General features: G+C 38.4%; 1 protein-coding gene across 3 annotated transcripts in view; it reads right to left on the bottom strand.

Annotated features, from left to right (window-relative positions):
- Nucleotides 1–17,527: 17,527 nt before the first annotated feature.
- LOC131428179 (solute carrier family 66 member 2) overlaps nt 17,528–23,382 on the bottom strand; it is a 97,070-nt gene continuing 91,215 nt past the window's right edge. For all 3 annotated transcript variants that reach the window (XM_058591899.1, XM_058591900.1, XM_058591897.1), the window contains one exon: nt 17,528–20,388. In XM_058591899.1, coding sequence (XP_058447882.1) covers nt 20,308–20,388 — 81 coding nt within the window. In that variant the 3' untranslated portion in view covers nt 17,528–20,307. The remainder of the gene's footprint in view (nt 20,389–23,382) is intronic.

Genomic DNA, 23,382 nt, shown 5'->3' on the forward strand with positions numbered 1-23,382 from the left:
GCATGTCATCCTGCCGATTTTCGATCAAAATATGTCTCGTGCGAAGCGAACGGCGCATAAAACAAATCCATAAACAGTCCAGTCGCTGATGTGCGTAACACAGTGCTCAACAAGTCCCAAGACTGACCCAAATGTCAAACTTACCTCATATTTCGAAAGAACCAACCTTCAGATGTCAAATTGTCACCTTGATCTCACCGTGGCGTTACTTGTTCACTTATGAAAAAACGGAAATAACGAGTTCTGTACGCTGATAAAGCAACGGCTTGAGTGGTGTTACTCGCACTCGGATCCATTGAAAATAAAGATTTGTTTGTATTCTGATTTCAAACGGGACCAAATGATGCAATCGTCAGAAAATTCAAGCAAGTTTTAATAATCGCGATGAATGAACGCAAAATTGAAGTTCGTAAAATAAAATATGCTGAAATGGTTAGGACATTAACTGGAAGCGCATTTATGATTTTACGCGAAAATCTGGGCATATAAAAGATTGTTTTTTTCAATCGAACAAAAGCAACAACGCATTAACGATCCAGAGAGCTGTTTGGCACTGTTAAGTCGCAATAAAAAGGATTTCTTTCGTTTGTATGAAACAGTGAACGAAACTTGGATCCACCATTTTTATCCGGAGTTACATTAGCATTCATACGGAGAAAGTCGTCCGAAAATGTAACAGGTAGCTGGAACAATCATGGCGTCAGTTTTCAGACACTCGAGGTATAATAAACATTGACTATATTGAAAAAGAAAGCACCATCTAAAGTGATTATTACATTGAATTATTGATGCGTTTGTAATGCGACATCGAAAAAACCATTTTTAACCAAGACAATGCTCCGTGCCTCAAGTCAATGAAAATAATGGCCAAATTGAACGGATTGGTCTTCGTTCTGTTTCCTCACTCACTATATTCTCAATAACCTAGCCCCAGCGACTACTTGTCCTACGAAGGCCCGGCGGGTGTCCCGCATGCTGGTCATCGACTGGAGCGGTCTTCCGTGGGCAATGATGGTGATGTTACGGAAGAGGAACGCACTCATTGAAGAGCAGATATCATATGAAAACCAGGAAATCCTGATAAAATATTTTGGGAAACAAGAAAAATTAGACATGGTTCGTTACATAGTTTGAATCACCAAATCACCCTCTTTTTTTATCCGTCTTCCACCATCTTTTCGACTACTAATTAGATCTACATGCCGAACCTAACCCCGTTTCGTTCGCCAACTCTCATTCACCACTCCCTCCTTCTACCTCCCATTTTAAAGCATATTTCTTTTTTTCTTTAGTTTTAATGCAAAATCACCAACGTTTACCCGATGGGTTTAGTGTCGGAGTTAGTTAGCTAGGATTAGTTTTAATTGATAGTATTAAGTACATACATGTATCTGTTGGATTGTTGTAATCTGTTGATATAAACGATGAGGAGGTTTTATGCCTGCTGGAGTGAGAGATTATTATTTCAGCTCCAGTGGGCTTTTTCCTGCTCCAAATAAATAAATAAATAAATAAATCTAAAATATATAAATTTATCTACTCGAATCGTTGCGTAAAAATATATCCAAGCAGTATGTGAAATGATATCGAAAATCAGTTGAAAAATAGTTGAGATGTAAATGTTCAAACCACTGTTTGCACAGTTTTATTTCCTGTATTTTGAACTTGCACCTCGGTATACAGGGTCCGTCACTCGAAGTGTAACCAATTAAAAAGGCCATAAATTCAGTTTGGAAAATTACTTTTACTTAATTCAAAGTGCAAAATGTGTAAAATTAATACAAAATTCAGAATCAATTCACTTTTGCTCGATATGACCACCTTTCGCCTTGACTTGATGACTTTAGAGAGCGAAGGAGTTGCTTCATTTGGCCGAATGTGACTTGCAGGTATTTTGGCCCACTCGCGGACAATAACTTTTTTCAGCGCCTCGAGACTGGTGTATCTTTTAGTTCGGACTTTGCTTTCCAAAATGGCCCAAAGAGAATAATCCATTGGATTCGCATCTGATGAATTCGAGAGCCATTGTGTGGACGTGATGAAGTTCGGAACGTTGTTTTTCAGCCATTCTTGGTTCACTCGAGCTTTGTGAGACGGTGCCGAGTCCTGCTGAAACGTCCATGGTCTGCCACCGAAATGTTTGTCTGCCCACGGCTTCAAAGCAACCTACAGAATACTTTTCCGATAATATGTCGCATTTACCTTGACGGCAGGCTCGATGAAAACGATTGGAGAGCGCCCATCTGCGGTTACAGTGGCCCAAACCATTATCTGTTGCGGGTGCTGCCTCCTGGTGGCCAATCGATGACTCAAATTCTCGTATGAACGGTCGGTCAAGTAAACCCTATCGTTTTTAGAGTTTACGAATTGCTCAATTGGAAAAATTTTCTCGTCAGAAAATACAATGTTCGGAAATTGACCGCTTTCGGCCAAACGAAGCTACTCCTTCGCTCTCTCAAGTCATCAAGTCAAGGCAAAAGATGGTCATATTGAGCAAAAATGAAATGATTCTGAATTTTGTATTATTTTTACACATTTTGTACTTTGAATTAAGTAAAAGTAATTTTCCAAACTGAATTTATGGCCTTTTTAATTGGTTACACTTCGAGTGCCGGACCCTGTAGCAAAGGAGGACGTAGCCCTACGTTAAAAGTTTTTGAGTAAATTTATTTTTGACCGGTACTTTCCAATACACGAGAGATTCATTGATCAGATGCTTAAGCTCGTCTCCTCTGTTTGGAAAAAAGTAAAAGTTAAGTTACTAAAAGATTTCTGCTCACTCAAATGATCCTTGTCACATCTTACCTTTCTTATTCCGAGTTACATTAAAAATATTCTTATTGTTATAAATAATACTTATTCTTAAACCTTCGATATTCATGAATAATACTTGTATTACCATTGTTTTTCGTTAGAAATTTCAGGTGGTTAATTACCTACCTTTGGAATTTTCAGGTGGGTAGTATTACCCACCGTATCCACCTCTTTCACCGGCGCTGCTCGATTCTAGTGCAAATATAGTGAGATTTCTATAAAAATTATTCTGTTCAAGCACATTTTTTCTATTTCTTCGCGTTTCGCCTTCGGATAATCAGTGCTAAGCTAGCGGTTTATATTCAACTGCTAGGTGCGAGATGGCAGCTCAATTTGAACTGCTTTAAGCACTGATGAGTCGAAGGCGGAACGCAAAGAAATAGAAACAATTTCTGAAGCTATTACGATGGGACCGGGACGGACGGAACGGCAGCACCAGGCTCGCGCGTGTATTGGTATGATGTGGACTACCCGTCGTTGATATTCGTTCTCGACAATCTCGCGTCGTCCCACAGGCGCACTGAGAGAAAGTGCTACGAGTGTGAAAAATGATATTATTGAATCGTCTGAGAGTACGGCCTTAATGTGCGTAATTTGTTGATACTTTGCTCTCATTGAACTCTGGTTCAGTGCATTAGTGGTATATGTGGTATCGACTATACCTTTCACACAGGTATAGTCGATACTTTTCACGCAGTCCACCTGAGTTCGATTCCCAACCCTGTACACAGGCTTATGAAATTTTTCTGATTTATACCTCTATAATTGAAACAAACAAAAAATATTCTCTCTTAATGGGAATTGAATTTAATCTGTTGCGGTACTGTAAGTATCGAGACCAAAAGTATCGATACTAACAGTGTCGCTCTGATGTGATATCGATACCAAAAATACCCGATTCTTGATAGAAAGATACCTTAAAGTATCGACTCGGTATCGGACATATCTAGACTAGAGTTCTGTTCAGCAGACTGCGTCCATTGGCAGAATACTTTATCGGCGAATACCAATGCTGTTTTCGAGAAGGACGTTCAACGACGGACCAGATAAATTTCGGGATGTACTCATCTGTTTGTAGATTTCAAAGGGGGATTCATCACCTGTTTGTAGATTTTAAAGGAGCGTACGACTCAGTGAAACGTAACGAATTGTGGCAGATCATGTTAGAACATGGCTTTCCTACAAAGCTAATCAATTTACGAGAATTTAATTTACTCGACTTTTTTTACGTGTTTTATTTGAAATTCTTTATTTAATTTACTTGATGATCGCGTAAAAAAAAGGTATTTGCATAATGTAGGAAATCTCAATTTATTTTTTTTCCATAAATACGTTCATTTCTTAAGGCAGTTTACATACGTTTTTCTTCGCCGTAGCATCACTTTTACATAAAGTTCTTATCCTAATATAATTCTTAATTAGTCACAACGATTTAAATTTATTAAAACATATTCCTCTTATTACTTAAATATCATCTTCGGTAATTCGCCATTAATTATGAAATCTACTCGGAAATATTATTTGAACCAAACGATTAACTTCTATAAATATTTCATAAAGTATTTCGAGTTTGTTTGTATCATTACATAATTTCTATTCTAATTTAGCTATTGGTTGAACTCATGGTCGCAGCTGGAATCAGAACTACGTCTTAAAAGGGTCCTTTATTAAATTGAAACTCCAATTATCTTAAATAAAGAGATGGCTTTTTGGTCAATTGGTTTTTCGTCAAAACATTTATTTTTCGTTAAAGGCCAACGTTTCGAAGGTTACGACATGCACATGCTCAATCGAAGTCGATGTGCGTGGGAAGTGCTTGTTGTAGAGTAGCCGTTTTTCAACCAACTATTATAAATGTTACACCATACTTGACGAAAAATATTTGCAGTCGTTTTGCCCTGAAGATGAAGGTATAACCTTCGAAACGTTGGCCTTTAACGAAAAATAAATGTTTTGACGAGAAACCAATTGACCAAAAAGCCATCTCTTTATTTAAAACAACATTAACTGGTCGCACCCGCATCAAATAAACTCCAATTATCTTTATGAAATGATAAAGAAGTTTCATGTATGGAAGGTTACGACAAGCAAGAATGTCTCGAACTGGGACATTGGATAGTCTACCTTGAATACACGAAGAATTTATTAGTTGAGATCTGACATCACGATACTCCACGCGTGTCCAAACGACATGATCAATATCCCGATAACCTTCGCCACAAGCACAATGATTAGTCTCGGAGAGCCCAATTCGAAGGAGATGTGCGTCTAACGTGTAGTGATTGGACATGAGTCTGGACATTATACGAATGAAATCCCTACTCACATCCAGTCCCCTGAACCATACTTTTGCCGATATTTTAGGAATAATTGAGTGCATCCACCGACCCAGATCATCTTTATCCCAAGAAGATTGCCAGCTGGCAAGTGTTCTTTGGCGAGTCGCGCTATAGAATTCGTTGAAAGCAATCGGTCGCTCATAAATTTCTCCCTCAATAGCACCACGTTTGGCTAAACTATCGGCTTTTTCATTGCCTGGAATGGAGCAATGAGCCGGGACCCAGACTATAGTGATTAGATAATTATTGTTCAAGGGAATGGCTTTGATTGCACTCAGACTCAGACTTTGTTGAGGGAATGGCTTCAATTGCACTCAGACTATCTGTAAAGAGGGAATAATGGTTTGGAGATAGTGTGACGATTACACTCAAACTATAATGAACTGCTGCTAACTCTGCTATACAAACAGATGCAGGTTCTTGAAGCCTAAATGAGGCCGAAACATTATTGCTGAACATACCAAACCCTGTCGCTTCTTCAATTTGCGATCCGTCCGTGTAAAACATTTTCTCAGAGTCAATATGCCTGAACTTACTTGAAAATATTTTTGGGATTTCCACCGAGCGTAGATGATCCGGGATTCCACGCACTTCGCGCTGCATGGATGTATCGAAAAACAAAGTTAAGTCAGAGGCACTTAGGATGCTGACACGGATAGGAATATATCTTGATGGGTTGATTTCCTGTGACATGTGATTAAAATAGACTGTCATGAATTTTGTTTGAGATCGAAGCTCGACTAGTCGTTCGAAATTATTAATTACCATGGGATTCAGCACCTCACATCTTATTAGCAGGCGTGATGAAAGCTCCCAAAAACGATCTTTTAATGGAAGAACTCCCGCCAGAACTTCAAGACTCATTGTATGTGTCGAATGCATGCAGCCTAAGGCAATTCGCAAACAACGGTATTGAATTCGCTCAAGTTTGATAATATGAGAGTTTGCAGCGGAACGAAAACAAACGCATCCATATTCCATCACTGAAAGTATCGTTGTCTGATACAATTTTATTAGATCTTACGGATGAGCACTCCACTAAGACCCTGTTATTGTTCGAAGAAAATTTACTCTTTGTTGGCATTTTGTTATCAGAAACCTAATGTGTCCTCCCCACGTGCATTCGGAATCAAATCACACCCCATGATATTTGAAAGTCAAAACCTGTTGGATCATTCTTCCCATCATATGAAGCTGAAGCTGCGCGGGATCATGCTTTCTTGAAAAGACGACCAGCTCTGCTTTCTCCGCAGAAAATTCGATACCCAGATGAACAGTCCAGTAACTGAAACCACGTCATCATCTGCCAATTGACTTAGTGTGCATGGAGATACTAGACAGCTGTCAATGTCATTCACGTAAAAATTATGGAGAAGCGGACTGAGGCATGAGCCTTGCGGGAGACCCATGTCGCTAATTCTGAATGTTGCCAAATCGTCATGGGAAAAATACATGCTTTTCTCTGACAAAAAGTTGTGCAAATTATTATTTTATTTTATGGAAGTCCATGTTGGTGGAGCATGTCTGAAAGAACATAAATGGAAACTAAAGCAAATGCTTCTCTAATGTCTAAAAATACAGATGCCATTTGTTGCTTTTGAGCGAAGGCAATTTGGATGTCATACGAAAGTAATCCAAGGCAATCATTCGTCCCTTTATTTCTACGGAAGCCAAACTGAGTATCTGACAACAAACCGTTCGTCTCGACCCAAGTGTCGAGACGTCGTAGAATAATTTTTTCGAACAATTTTCTGATGCAGGACAACATCGCAATGGGTCTATATGAGTTGTGATTGGAAGCTGGTTTCCCCGGTTTTTGAATGGCGATAACTTTCACTTGTCTCCAGTCAGGTGGAACAATATTTTGCTCAAGAAACTTGTTGAACAATTCCAACAAATGTCTTTTTGCGAGGTCGGACAGATTCTTCACCAAGTTGAATTTAATTCTGTCCAACCCAGGAGCGTGATTGTTACAAGACAAAAGTGCTATAGAAAATTCCATAATTGAAAAGGGGCTATCAATAAAACCAGTATTTGGAGGAGATTCCCGAGTAATGCTCTGCGTAGGAACAGAATCTGGCAACTTTCCTAACAAAGTCAAATATTCATCGGTTCAAGTATTCTTCACTCTCATTGCTCACGTTACGATTCCTCATTCGTCTGGCCGTGCTCCAAAGAGTGCTCATTGATGTTTCTCTTGACAAACCTTCGACAAAATGTCTCCAATAGCTACATTTTTTGGCTCGAAGTATGCTCTTGTACTTGGTATCTAACACCATAAGTTTTTGAAAATTCTGAGGAGTTCCTCCTCCCCGTTTTAGAAACGTATAGCAAGCATTTTGTTTTGCGAGTTTAGCCTCTGAGCACTCTTTGTCCCACCAGGGGTTTGGAGGCCTTCTGTTAGTCGTTGGCCCAGGAAAACGTTTAGTTTGGGATTGTTCTGCTGCCTCCAGAATCGAACAAACGAGGAAGTCATATTCTTCAAGTGGAGGGAGCTCTTTCATTGAATTCAAAATACTAGAGATACTACTTTGGTATTTAATCCAGTCGATATTTTTGTCAAATCATAAGGAATACTAACTGAGGTAGCAATGCAATCGCTACTGCTAATTGAGATGATGATTGGTAAATGATCGCTACCGTGTAAATTAGGAAATACTTTCCAGGTGCAATCTAGTCGAATTGGTGTTGAGCAAAGAGATAAATCTAATGCACTTGGACGTGCAGGAGGTCTTGGAAAATCTCAATTTATATACATATACAAAACAACATCTAACATGCTTCAGGGAATTGAAAATTGTGAAATGTACATTAATGAATTTTTTAATTTCAAAGAATCTAAATAAGATCGTGGGCATCCAAGAATTAACTGAAAAACAAATTTTGTATACAATCCCTGATCACATGACTATTGAGTGCGGTATGCACTCGTAGTACTATTTACAGAAAATTGATATACTGTGATAAGATTGTAGAAGAATTTGCTGATCCAAAACCTCCACGGAAAAAGTCTTAAGGTCTGAGGACAGAGGGTCTCGTATATGAGCAAACTGTACCGGGTTGGACGGTTTTATTATTTTGATGAGTTTTATTACTCGTGATGCCACAGGCGATCAATATGACAGTTCTGATTGCTCTAGGCCATCCAAAAACTACCTGGAGTTGTAGCACTACGACTATGAGCAGCATTGAAAAACTATACATAGACTGCTGAATGCTCGAGTAGATCTTAAAACCTGTTTTCACCGAAGTTCTTGAACGACTGGGAACCTACCTGGAACAGCTTTAAATACACAAGTAAGCAATGTGTAGCTCCAAGAGTATGAGCCACAAACTAAAAAAGTATTACCCGTGGTAGTTCTTGGATCTTGGAACATCTCTTCAGCATTTTCATAGTCTCAGAACATACTTAGAGGGTCCTCAGGTGCTAAAGCATTGGTCGTGGTAGGATTGTTCACGTTTAAAAAACCTTTTTTTACGCGAAAAGTTAGAAATATCACGATGTTTTATGTAATTCACGAGAAATTTAATTTACGCACCAGTGTATATGGTATTTAGAAAAAGTACTCTTACTGACGTGACATTTTTTCCGTAGCTTTAATAAATTACGTAAACTGGTCATATCAGCATTAGATGGAAAAATTACCTCTTCCAAGATTATCGACTCAGCTTTCGAACGGCATTTGAAGCCAACTAACGATTTCTAATTTATTCGTAATCGATCTCCAGTTTCATTTTCTGAAACCCGAAATACAAACAGCCTTCGCTAGTGCCGAGCACTGATTTGTTACTTATTTCAACAAATACCAACTTTCCCAGCAAATTTCGATGAACTCGTGTCGTGAGTAACCTGCAAACGAGGCAGCGAAGTGAGTGCAGCCAAAGAATGTCAAAACTTCAAATAAAAAACCATGGTCCCACAGTTTTAGAAAAACCGACACGAACGGCGTGCTGCAACTCACTTTTGATCATACGGTGTGTGTCAGTTGTTGATATTTGCTCAAGTTAATTTCTCCGAATATTTGCATTTTCGAGTTGAAAATTTCACACGATCACCCACCGATCCATTAATCGAATGGATCGCTGTGCTTCGAGATGAGCACCCCAAAGCAATTGAAAGACTAACATTTGCATATCGCGCATACATTGAGCGCCTTTTGCACTGCTGGGGAAATCGTCAACTTGGGTCTGATAAGCACTATTAGCTCCGTGAAGTTGCTAAGAGCTGATGCCGATAGGAAAATGGTTCGCACTGCTTTTTGTTGTAAGTGAATCACATCATGCGCCATTTGCTTACAAATACTCAGTCTGGTAAAGACAGCTTCAGTTCCATTCACCGACTGGGCGTAGTTAATCGTTTAGCAATCTGCTTTTTCATATCTTTCTAAAGACTTTCCCCATTTCAAGTGGTCCCCTCCTCAGTCTAAAAGTCATAGAAAGCTTATTTCAGCATCCATTAATTCTGTCGTGGATGGATGATGCACTTGTTAACTCGCACTTCTTCAACGGTCCTAAAGTGTATCATCGGGGATCGGTGCTCGTTGGGCTGACGGGAAAAAGGCTTCCATACATGCGAGCTAAGATGAATTGGCTGTTTAACAATGGTTACCGGTGCTCACATATTTTTTTCACTGTTTTCAATTAACTGTGAACAATTTCTTGCGAAAACGTTTGACACGATTTTTCCTCTCAGCTTGGTTGCAACGGCAGAAGCTTCGCCCACGAGGTGCATCGACCAGCGAGGTGAGATATCGGGAGAAATCTATGGAGCGCGTTGGGCTCGAACCGAACGGCGACCGACAGCAGTGTGAAAAAAAAACAACGTGGAAAGGAAATGTAAATGCCATTAGTGTTCTGCAAAACGGCAACGATCCAAAAGCCTATATTAGTTTTCGCTTTTTTTGATCAGTCTAAATGGTAAAATTGGTCATAAATATTTGGCGAGAAACGAGTGTGAGCTTGATACGCGGGTGTCATTCACAAGAGGGCGCTATTTGAGTCCCGGGTTGGCAGCTTAATTCACAGGGCACTAGTCTTACTTACACACCAGTTGTCGTATGTTCGAGTCCCATCCTGGAAGGATTCTTTTTAGCATCAGTAGGATCGTAGTACTAGCCATGCAAGGAATCGGCTGCGAAGTCTGTTGAAACAAAAAAGGCCAAATTGCTCAAAAAGAATGTAATATTTTTGGTGGGAACAAGCCTCTAGATGGCTCAATACCAAATTTCATGACAATCTATCCACTAGTAGTTGAAGAACAGCTGATCGTGTCAGACGAGTTCTAGTTTTCATCAAGCTATGGAAAAGACGCATCAGTGCAGTCATGCATTAAACCAACATTGACTTATTTTCGGTGCGGATTGGTTCAACATCCCCCGCATTCTCCAGACCTGGTCCCCAAAGATTATTACTTATTTCCAAAACTACGGGGAAAGAATTTTTTTTGTCGAATGCTGAGATCATTGCCGAAACAGAAGCCAATTTTGGAGACCTTGACAAATCTTCTTTTTTTTAAAGGGCATCAAAACGTTGGAAGACCGATGGGTCAAGTGTGTCGCTCTAGATGGAACTGAAGAATGAAAATGTTAGACCCTACGGGCTCCCTGGAGTAATTAATTGTTTCCACTGATTTTATAGACGAAAACTTTTAAACGCGTTTTCCTCGAAAGCAGGTTTTGAAAGTCCGTGTCCATCGTCATTCAAAAACTACTGAACCATTTTTTTCAAATTTTGCACACACTTTATACATAGAAAAAACCAGACCCCAACGTTTTCCTTTTCGTTGTTTGTTACTTTGGGGAGGTTTTACAGCTACAAAATGGTGGATTTTTTTCGTGAAAAATAGTAATTTTCACTTTGAACAGCCACCAAAAATTAAAAAAAAATATTTAAAAAAATCATACAGAAACGTTGGGGTCTAGAAAAACTTCTACTCCAACTATGCAGTTTTGATTAGTTCACTTCTGATTAGTCTGCGCTGAGATACAGTGGACACCGCAAATCATGATTTTTTAGAAGCGTCGTCAAAAATACCTCTTCACCGACTTATTTCTCAATATTTTTCCACGAAAAAATTACAAAATGTTGTTCGAATGGTGCTTTTTATCATGCAAAACATTTGAATTTATTTTGCTGAACGATAATTCTGGAAAAAAATGATGATTTTTTCCTCGTTTAGACCCTACACTACCCCTCCCCCCCCCCTTCCAAACGCTCTATCGGGAATACATTTTCACTGTGTTTTCCCGAGTAAATTCATAGAACAGTATCTCTAAAAATACTCACAGTACGACTTTGAAACTTTGAAATTTTGTTCTCTGACAACGTATTTATCGATTAAAACAATAAATGAAAAATCGATTTTTCATAGAGTGTCCCCCTTAACACACCAGCTTGCTTTGAAAAGACAAAAGCATGTTTTTCTAAAAATAATTTCCTGAAACGTAGTTGACGGCTAGGTATATAAAAATTTAATTGCGATAATAATGGAGCTGATTGAATGCGTTGAGAAATAATGTCGTTGATAAAATAAAGAATTGCAAAGTCGCGGCGTTCTTTAAGCGTTTGTATGTTGATGATCATCCAGCGTGCTTCATATGATGGTAGAGGAAATGCTGTCCAGTTTATTTTACGAAGTGCATATAAAAGAAATTATTTCTGTATCGATTCAATGCGTTCTTCGTGAATAATGTTATATGGATTCCATACTAGGCTGCAAAATGGGTCTGACATATGTACTATATAGAAATTTTATAGTATATGGGTCTTGGAAATTATGACTGAAGCGTTTGATAAAGTCCAGCATACTGTTTGCTTTATTATTGTGTTATAATGTTCCACAAATATTAGTTTGGAGTCCAAGATTACACCTAAATCTCGTACAATTTTACTTTTTTCTACTATTTGATTTCCTAAAAATATGTCTACAGAATGAATTTCGTTTTTCCTACTGAAAGTTATTGAGTTGCATTTTTTTACATTGAGTTGAAGTAGACTTTTGCATCACCAAATGTGGAATAGATTGATTTCGTTCTGAAATATTACAGCGTCGTTGATATTTTTAATTTCCATGAAGAGTTTCATGTCGTCTGCATATAAGCACTTTCAGATTTTTGAGTATGAAGGAAATGTCGTTTATATTTAAAATGAAAAGAAGAGGCCCTAGGTGAGAGCCCTGATGTTACTTACATTAATTGGTCCAGAGTTTATGTTTAGAAGGCGAACTACTTGTACATGATTCGTGTTATACGCCTTATTTTTGTAGTTTGTATAGAAGTAATGGTGTGTCAGTACGGTCGAAAGCTTTACTAAAGGCGGTCTGAAGAGTTTCTACGTGGTTGCTAGCATCCATTGCGTTCAAAGTGAATGTCACAAATTCAAGGAGATTTGTTTTAGTTGAGCGAACTTTGAAAAAGCCATGCTGTAAGTTATTACGTTATTACGTTCTTCAGTGGTTGAAAAAGTTTTTCGTTTACAATTATTTCAAATAATTTTGGAATGCAAGAGATAATAGCTATTCCACGGTAGTTCCGAATGTTAGATTTTGAGCCAGATTTAAATATTGGTACAAGAAAAGAGGATTTCCATGCTTTAGGCAAAGTACATTTATTAAGTGATAAATTAAAAAGTAGTTGTAGTGGTAGTGTGAGTTCTTCAGCAAGATTTTTTAATAATATTCGTGGTATACTGTCAGGTCCAGGCCAGGCCTTTCGAGGCGTCTAAGTTTTTCAGTGCTGTCGAAATGTCATGTTGTGATAGATAGTTTACAGAGATGGAGTTGGAAAATGCAGGTATGAAAGAAAAGTATTCACGGTCACGATCAGTTTCTGAATACGATGTATATACTTCCTGGAAAAAGTTTGCAAAACGTTTGCAGATTTCTGTACTATTTTTTCCTACATGTCCGTCGAGATGCATTTGAGATGGAAAATTGTTGCTTTTTAGTTTAGTTTTCGGGTAGTTAAAAAAAATCTTAGGATAAGTCTCAATTTCGTTTCAATATATTTATTTATTTATATTATTCATGTGCTGCATTTATGGCTATTTTGAGTTGATTGCAGAGGTCTATGTATTTTGAAGATGAGTGTCACTTTTTTCTTGTTTGTAAATTTGGGGTGCTTTTGATCTCTCTATTTTTTAGATGTTTCAGTTGTGAATTGAACCATACAGGTAATTTGCTATTATAATTTTTTCTTCTTCTTTTCGTCGGTGAAGTTTCTGCTAATATATTGTTTATAATTTGATAAAATTTGTCTACTTCGTAGTCGACATTTCCTTCTATATTCAATACATTTCGCCATTTAATTATACTTAGTCTACGCTTGACTTCTTTAAAGTCAATTCTATTGTATTCCGGCACTTCCTCATATTCCAAGTCGTAGGGAAGGGATGCATTGTGTGTAAATAATGAATATTCAATTGCGGTGTGAAATGCTTCATTTTTCCATAATGAAAGGTTTGATGCATTTACACAAAAGTCTTCTGTGCAATTTGTGAAAAGAAGATCTAAATATGCATTTCGTCGATTTTTTACGGAGTTTACTTGATGCAGGCTAAAATTAGATATTTTGTCGAAAAAGTAATGCAATGTTGCGTTTTCTCCTACGACTGGAAGTAAGATGGATTCATTTTCAATGTCAGAAATGAAGTCGTCTTACAGGAAACTATTTGTGCACGATATGTTTTGTACGTGTGCATGGCATTCTTCCGAACGTTAGCGATAAGTATTCTAGAAGACTCATGACGTGATATGGTACAATCCTTTCGGTAGATTTGTTTATTGCGCATGCACTTCAAGAATCCTGTCCCTTTTCACGTGTTCTTCCGTCAAGACTCATGCCTCTCATGCAAATCACTGGTCACCTACGACAATCATCTTGCCAATGTCAGTATTGTATACCATTTGCTCACTTTGTTTTGTCTCGCGAGAAATCGGGTATTATTCTATGCCAGAAACAAGCAATTCGAGTACTTTTAGGACAGAAATAGAATAGAGCATCATCACCTGTAAGTGATGGACAACAAGAAAGGCTTACTAAAACTAAGAACTAACTATTTATTGATTTTTAGTTGATTTGACGTAAAGTCGCCATAACTAAGTTCAGTTTTGCATTGGCTGAGTGGAAACATATATTGAAGAAGTCAAATGAATGAGAAACTCACAGAAAAGATGATTTTTTAGGAAAAAGATACGCTCATAGACAGGACTCGAACCTGCGTTCTTATGTAATCGGTGCATATGCGTTTTACCATTTCCGCCACTTTGAGCTGTGGTGGATAGCAGAGCTAATAAAAGTCATTTTCATTGACTCAAAATAGACGAAAATGATGAGAAATTAATGTCGCTCTCAGCTTCGCTTGAAAACTATGAAAACGAAATCCATGTCCAGTCAATGACATAACCGGAAGAGTAGTTTAAAAATTGTGTTCTTTCATTTATTTGCCCTTTCAGTCATTTGCGGTTTTCCGTGAAAATCCCATACATGGCAGTGTCGGTATACAACCGAAGCTTTGAGAATCGAAAATGACAGAAAAAGATTTCACAATGACTTTTACCTGTTGGTGCTCGAGTTTGTGGTAGGTTTGGTTTCCAAAGAGGTTCTGGGATGTAATTATTTATTTTATTTATTTGTTTATTTATTTATTTGTCGTCAATCAAAAGTAGACCATAAGGATAATTACAATAATCGTCTTAAATTAGTAAACTATTCTAAATAGATCACTAAATAATGTATAATTTTTTGTGAGTTAAATAATAATAATTGGCTTACCGAATAGAACTGAAATATTGCTTTAGTTTGTTTTTTGACATAGTGAAATCGACTGCTTCTGAATGCTTGTTGTATACAGCCATCAATTGATTTATTGGCCCATTTTTTGCATAGTTTGTTCGCTGGTGGTTTGTAATAAAAATATTTCGATTTCTTAAACGCCGAGCTGGTATGTAAAAATTTAGTTTGGACAGGAGTTGACTGGAATCTATGCGATTTGAGACAATGTCATTTACAAATGAGACCTTTGATAATTTTCTGCGTTCTTTTAATGTTTGAATACTTATCAGCATACAGCGGGCTTTATATGACGGAAGAGGAAGTCTTGTCCAATCTAACTTACGAAGTGCAATTAACAAAAATTGTTTTTGAACTGATTCAATTCGATCTTCCCATGTGATTAAGTAAGGTGACCAAACTAAGCTACAATATTCTAGTACTGACCGAACATAGGCAATGTATAATGTTTTAATTGTATACGGATCGTGAAAACAGTAACAAAATCGTTTTATGAATCCTAGCATTACTTCACTCTTTATAGCCAAGCGTCACAGATTTTCAATACATCGATGAAAAAATGAGAATTGAAATTCTGCTGATGCTCCCTGCAGACGTTAGTTTGGTTTCGTCTTGTCATAGAGGAAAGAGTGACGTTGGTAATAATACTTTTTCTTTTTTCAATGAGAAACGAAAATACGTGCTCGTGTCGGTCATTTACGAATGAGACAGTAAAATATTGAAAATGAGGTTGTTGGATTGGTTTCTTTGATTGAGAATGCATGACAATTTTAAGCTCTGGTGGATACATGTCTACAACAGCACCGAGTTTGTAAGCGTACTTCGAGCAATAGTCCAAATCATAGCCGCCTCACGACCAGTACCATATATTCCAACATCTTTCCTGTTCATCAGATAATATACAATAGTCTTCTCGCTCTATTTTTTTGGCATCTTCTATTTATGTCATTACAAAACTACAAATTACAGCTGGATGAAAATGAGACACAAATCATGCACACTATTCAAAAACATCGGGAAAAATTTCTTACCTATATCGCTCCATCTCAATCTACAAAAAAAAAATTATGTCGTTTTTCATTGAATAACAGTGGTGATTTGGATTGCTCTGATCTGATATTTTTCAATGCTGCCGATAATCCAGTTCCACCGACATCAGGGAACGAATTCATCCAGAAGCTTTTGAAGACGGACGCAGTCGTCAATAAAGCGTACCTCAAGGTATAGTTCCAAATCGTCGGCGTAAACTAATTTGCAGCTACCACTTAGTAGTGAAGAAGCGTCATTAAAAAACAGCGAGAACAGAAGTGGATCCATGTTGCTGCCTTGAGGTACACCTGATATGTTCGAGAACGAAGAGGACACACAGGAATTGAAAACACATTGAAAGAATTTGGTAATCGAAAGTAGTAAAAGAGAAAATTGTGCCCTTTTACGACATGGAAGCAGGAAATAGCTGGATCTATTTTTGATTATTTTTTCCGTCAGATTTCACACGGCCTCCAGGCTGGTCCTGTCTGGAGCAAGATAATAATTACTATCAATATCCTAGTGAAATCTCAGCCTCTCACAAAATGAATTATAGAATTTCTTATTATAACTATTTAGTTTTAACACTCCTTAATATTGTCTACTAGGTACTGTGTAGAGCTCAATTCAACGGACTGGGTCTTTCGGCAGAACCCTTTTTTCGGTGAAGGTATGTGAATAGCAATACCAGATGCAACGAATTCTTGAAAAGTTCCAGGAGTACAACTTGCGGAGTCTTTATCAGTTTGTAGATCTTAGAGCAGCGTTCGATTCAATCATACTAGAGTAATTCATATTAGAGTAATTCCGATGTGAACAGAATTGAATGTGCAAACGCCCAAAGTAAACATAAAGGGAACAGTCATCTAGACCAAGTCATAGAACTTCTTAAACGCGATCTCCATTTTCCATTGTGTTTTATATTCTAGTCAATGTACACAGCTTTCCTGTTAGCCTAGTGGTAATTTTCACATAACATTTCGTCGCATTCATCGTTTTTTTTTTTATTGTAATAAATTCCTCCCTAAAATATATTTGTTTAACTTTACTATAAGTCAGCTCTGTTGATTCTATAGTAACTCGCTTTGCTGAAGCTTGAAAGAATCAAACGAAAACAATTTAGTAAATAGATAATTTTAAAAAAATCGCACTATCTCATCATTCACGCGGGACAACTCAGTGTTTCACAATACAATCATCCTCCGATAGTTGGTGTGAAACTAGTGGTTTTTTTCGGTATACGGTAGCTAAACACGCAAATTATAAAGCAGCTAACTGGCGGCTTTCACAAAGCCCCCCTAACAGAATGGGACAGTCGAATCGATTAATAATATTCTCACCAGATGGCACTTTTGCAGATTGTTTTGTCTTTGCTCGTTTCAAACTTGCTGAGTATGTATGTTTTGTTTTGTTTTGTTCTGTTTACATGTGCTTGGGGGCACTACAATTCGCCCAAGGAAAATGCTTGTGCTCACACACTTGTTTTTGTTTTAGCTGATATAATTGTTTACTTGATTCATTTTCTACGATTCTATTAATTCTGTTTGCTTGATTTGCGTGTTTTTTGTTTTCTAGATATATGTTTTTTTGTTTGTTTGTTTTATTTTCGTGCAACGGTAGATCTAATAACTAACTTACTTTTCACCAGTGGTAATAAATAGTGCATTCGGAGTCTCATCGGGCTTGGAAGCTTTTTCAATTGCTAATTAGTACGTGCAGTCCGTGCTTAATTGAAAGTAACGGTGTTCGGTTGAAAGTAAGTTCGCCTAAAACGACGAAACCGAAGAAAAGGATTATTCGATGGAAGCAGTAGTAGTCAAATCGTCCAGAAGCACTTGCTATATTTTTTTTGTCTATTTCTTATTCCTAATTTTTTTTAGCTAAATTTCAAATTATCCAAACAAATGTTGTATAAATGCTTTTTGTTAGCCAAGGCTCTCGCATATATGACATGTAATACATGGAATTTTTAACAGCATTCTCAGCCCATTCAGTTGTAAAGTAGTGTTAGTATTTGGTCATTTTTTTTCATTTCTGAAACTCGGAACTATCAATCTACAGTTGAATATTCTTCTTTTTTTTCTCGTCAAAAATACACATAATTTGACAGTGAAACGTTTTTTCTCGGCATATATTGCATGTTAGATTTTGGTTTAAGAACTTAAGTTTGCTGAACTTATTACAGACTAGATTGAACAAAAAGAAACTCAGTTAAATGTAGTGGTTTCCCTGTCTTTAGTTTAATAGAAATTCATTTTCTCAGTTTAGCTAGTTAGTGTCGAAAAGCGTAGTTGAAGGCAAAAAGTCTTACTTAAATCAAAGTTGTTGGACTTTTCTCATTAACCTAGTCGATGAAAGTCGGGTTGATTGTTACAACCCCCCAAAATATTGCTAATGGCATCATTTTTTTTTGTTTCAATGGAACAGTTGATTGCTTAGTGTATAAAGGATTCACGAGGATGAGAAGATGATTGGGTGCATTTTGGGACTCATAAAGATGAAGCTAAAATTATCACGAAAGGGGAACAAACGTCATCGTTTTTTTGATTTTCTTGTACATCCAATTGGGTTGCCATTAAATAGATCTAATAGATTCTGTAAATGTTTGTTACTTTTTTGGTACAAAAATAGATCACTTCTGTCTGTGCCAGTACATCCGAATCACTGGCGGACTCTGGTTCACTACTGCAGGGAGAAAGGGTTCAAGGTTACTAACAATCATATTTCTCTTTCTACATTATCTACAAATAAATAACGATTTCAAAATGAAAAGAGAAATGCCACTGCTATAATATCACTTCCGGACTCTCCTGGATGAAGATGACCGAGTTCGAGCTAGCGGCATCTTCCAAAGTCCGTTTTCCCTCTCCTGCTGTCACACCCGTCACGACGACGGTTGGATGTCCAGCAGCTTTCAGATCCTCATCGATTGCCACGTGCAGTTCGTGTTCGCACAGATTCCGGCTGCTATCAGTGATTTGTTTCCCAACTGTGACCACAGAGCAGCGCTCATTTAAGAGCTCGAGTTTGTTGAAATTAAACAAATTGCTACAGTTAAGTCTTTTGATGTTTTTTAGCTTCGTGTCCTCCCCAAGAATATCTTCGTACTCATCGTCTTCGTCATCTTTGCCGTCCCGTTCATCTTGGCATCCAACATCGTCAGCTCCCGTGGTACCATGTTCTCCCAGCTCATCGTCGGTAACACTGACGGCGTCTTCGCTACTGGCTCCCTCGTCACCGCTGCATTCGAGCAGTTCGGTTTGCGTCTCCACTGAGCGCATCGTGCGAGATTCATTGTTTGATATGGTCGACGTTGCCGACTGTTGCTGTCGTTTCGATTGCTCACCCTGCAGCTCCACAATCTGTTCCTGTCCCAGCACTGGCCAAAGGACCAGTGCTGCGTGTCGTCATAAGATATCCTCCAGAGATTTAGAATTAGTTGCATAGTGGTGTGGTTCCGGTTCGACAGCTGCGGATTCATTGTCATCTGTTAGTTTGTTATGTGTTATAATGTAATCTCTGGTGTCACCACCTTCATTGGAGGGACCACTTTTGCGCCGTAACGACACCGGTATCAACATCGAATCATAGTGTTCCCGACTGTGTCGGTTAATGTTATTGTTATAGTTACTACCTAGAATGTACTGTTCCTTGTAACTATTGCTGTTCAAGGTACAATTGGAATCTCGACGATTGCTGAAAGCATTTCCGGTGATTGTAACGAACGAACAGTTGTCTGCAGCGCTGCTCAAATTGAACATATCCTCATTCAGTACATGCCCGCGGGTCTTTGGCCTAACGATCGCTGTACCGGTGCCGCCCTCATGCTTGGAATCGTTTCCGGAATTGGCACTCATCAAACTCAACTGTCTGCGTTTGGGCAATGGCAGCGATGCAGTTTTTTGACGGTCAAACTTTTCCGAATTGGCCCTTCGCTGGCAAGCGCCATCGATGATCCGCACCGGTGTGGTCTCTCGGGAACCGGATATCGAATGTGATTTAGAGTGTTGGAAGCGTGAAGTCAGCTGATGCCGGTGTGGCGTCACGGTCGATCGGAGGGATAGTGAACAGTCGGTTTGAACGGGACCGGCGCTAATGGCGGAACTGTAGAATGAGGAAGCAGCGGGAGACGACGAGTAGGCAACTTTTACTCGGGATCCACCGAGGATGGAGCCGGAACGATGGGTGTGCTGGTCGCAACGTGTAACCAAAGACGGTGGTACGGTTTGTGTGCAGCTGTTGGTTTTGATTATGTTAGTGCTGTTGAAATGATTGCCGGAGTTGTTGATAATGTTGTGGGTACCGTTGCCATTTTGAATATTTTGGGGGGCAAACTGCTAGTCACCGCGGTGGCTACTACGCGGTGGATTTTTCCGATAGATGTACACCTGCAGCAGGATGGCAAGATCGAGGCTGACCTGGAAGAGAAAATGATCGGTCAGTTTGTTGTCGATGCATAGTTTTGTATTTCGAATATTATTTCAACTATTTTCCATAGGAAGCGCTATCTGAATCGTATGAATGCAATGACAGCTTCAAGAATCGGAACAAATTGGCTCGAATGGCACTTTCCCCTTGATATTTGGAAATTTGTGCCATCAATTTGTTTTTAGCATCATTTTCCCGATATATAAGAGGGAGGGATTGAAGGGAAATGGTATGGTTTGGACTAGGATGAAGAAAATTGACGACACAAAAACACAAAAAAGCAGAAGTAAATTCTTCACTCCTACGGGACGCTGAACAGTCTGCTGGGGATCACATTTAGTGGAAGCAGAAGTAAATTCTGAACCTCTACGAGATTCCGAACAGTCTACTGTAAAACCTATTTAGGTTTGTTACTATGTGCGTTCTTTCTGATGAACGATGCACAGTTTATAAAACTTCCAACCCCCGAGAGGATTTAGAGATTTTACAAAAGCGACACCATTCTGCACTTCCGGAAGAATGCAGAACGAATCGCAGTATGTACGAGCAAAAGTTAATTCGGTACCCCCGAAAGGATGCCAAACAATCTGCTAAACCCTATTCAAGGTGAATACAGAAAAGATTAATTCACTCGTGGAAGAACGATGAACCCTTCTGACTATAGCTCCTTATCACATTGCACACTTAAAACCATTTTTTGAGCTCGGCATAATAAAATGCCGAAACTGATCAGCAACACCTAAATTTGCTGATTGCTCAGTAATCAATACGCATGTTTCTGAACTTCGTTAAATGCATTCACTGATATTTCGGTAAAATGCTTCACTTTGCCGAAATTTGGCATAATTGCTTGCTGAATTTATCAGTAAACAACAGATATGCCGACATCAGCAGAGACGTTTGCCGAGATTTCGTAATATGCGCTAGCTGTTGCCGAGATTCAGCACGACAGCTGTCATTTATTGCCACGTTACATTTTAGCTACGCATTGCGCGATTATTTTCTGATGAAATTCTCGAGTGAAAAAATGGATAATCTTCGAAGAAACGTAGAACCACTTGCAAGTAAAAATATTGAATAAATATAGTGACATGTTTCGCTTTATAAAAAGCGACTTTATCAGATCACATTATAAGGGAAAAACACCCAACACGGGGCTCAAAGAGTCCTCGAGACAAAACTTTGGGGGATATGCGAGAAAATAACCCAATGCATGGACAAATTCAATAGATCAAAGTAAGTTTATTTTTTGAACAATACCGTATATGCATCATTAAATATTGAAAATTTTTGTGTATTTATTTTTATTTTCATATTTCCAGCTCGACTCAAGGTGGCCGCATCCGGAAACTCCGCTTTTTATTATGCTACATGTTTTAAGGTAGAGGCTTTAAGCACTACTGGCAACAAATTTGTAAGCCTCCTTTAAGTGTTGATAAAATGAATTTTTGATCCTGAATGGTGTGTTTATAATGTTTAGAAGTTACAAACAAAATTAATTGACTAGATTTTTAATTACTGATGATTTGGTAATTTGTTTTTTTCATTTTTTCTTTTTTTTTTGGATTGCCGAATATTCAGCGAACGTTTCACTGAGCAAACAGTAAATCTTATGCTGGCGATTTCGGCAATATTTGACGTTTGTCAAATTTGAGGGTGCCGAGACACTCAGTTATTTTATTTTTGCCGAGATGATTGCTGATTACTCGGCTGTGCGAATCTCGGCATTTTTTTTGCCGAGACTCAGCTAAAAAATTTAAGTGTGTGGGTGATAAACGAGAGAATATCCTTTTGCTGGCATGTTTGTATGCAACCCAAGATCGAATCTTGTGCTTTATCCAACTGGTTGAAAGTGGTAAAGCTGGTTCCGGACCAATGAAATCATTCGTTGCACCAGCCAACTCATCAGCCCATTCATTTCCAGTAATACCAGAATGGTCGGGTACCCATAAGAAGTAAACAGTATTTGAGATGCTAAGTAGAGATGGTCGGGTATACAAATTCTTATACCCGAACCCGACCCGTACCCGAGAGATCAGCAAAAAAAATTTACCCGTACCCGACCCGTAACCGATTAAAAATTTAAAAAATTACCCGTACCCGACCCGTACCCGATCAATAATAAAAAAAAATTACCCGTACCTGACCCGTACCCGATTAAAAATTACCTGTACCCGTACCCGACCCGAGTGAGTAGTAAAAATTTTACCAAATTCAGGATGGAAAAAATAAGTGGTTTAGATAGCGAGCCGTATCAGGCTCTTGTTGGTAAGTAAAATACATTAAAATGCTTGTTTACATTTATACATATAAATACACTGTGAAGCATGAATAGATTTCCAATGTCTTTGGTACTTTATACTCCCTGGGCTTTGGATGATGAGCTACAGGGTGCGTACCCCCGCTTGGTGGATGGGGGTGGGAGTCAATTTACACTTCGCGTATTTACAAAGTCTGACCATACCGAGATCGATCGTTAGCTTATAAATTTAAAAGATGAAAATTATTGTGTTGTCTGAATCGATCACGGAGTGGACAGGACTAATAATGCTTGAAATTGACAATAGGTCATTAGGTGGTTTCGAGCATTCTTATGCCTGGAATTGGTCACCAATTTGAATTATTTTGATCCAGTTGGGATGAATATTAATATATCATATTCGTCCTGAGCTTGGTGAATTTAATTCTAAAAGGAGGACTATTGTTATCAGGAATAGGAGTAAATTGATATCCTATGAACCGTTTAAGAACTTTCAAACCTTTCCGATCCGGCTCGGTATCGGTAATGTTTACAAATTGCAATGATGACGAAACTGATTAATCAAGTGTGAATACACTCTCATATCGGGAAAGGTTTGAATGTACTTAGATTTCTCAAACTTGGACACAGATGTCACCTTCTAACTAAGAGTGTGAGATGTGTGTTTCTGGAAGAGAGCGGTTCACGTGGACCATTTCATCCAATCACACCTAGTATTTCTTCA

Source organism: Malaya genurostris, chromosome 2 (genome assembly GCF_030247185.1).
Source record: "Malaya genurostris strain Urasoe2022 chromosome 2, Malgen_1.1, whole genome shotgun sequence".
Taxonomy (NCBI): Eukaryota; Metazoa; Arthropoda; class Insecta; order Diptera; family Culicidae; genus Malaya; species Malaya genurostris.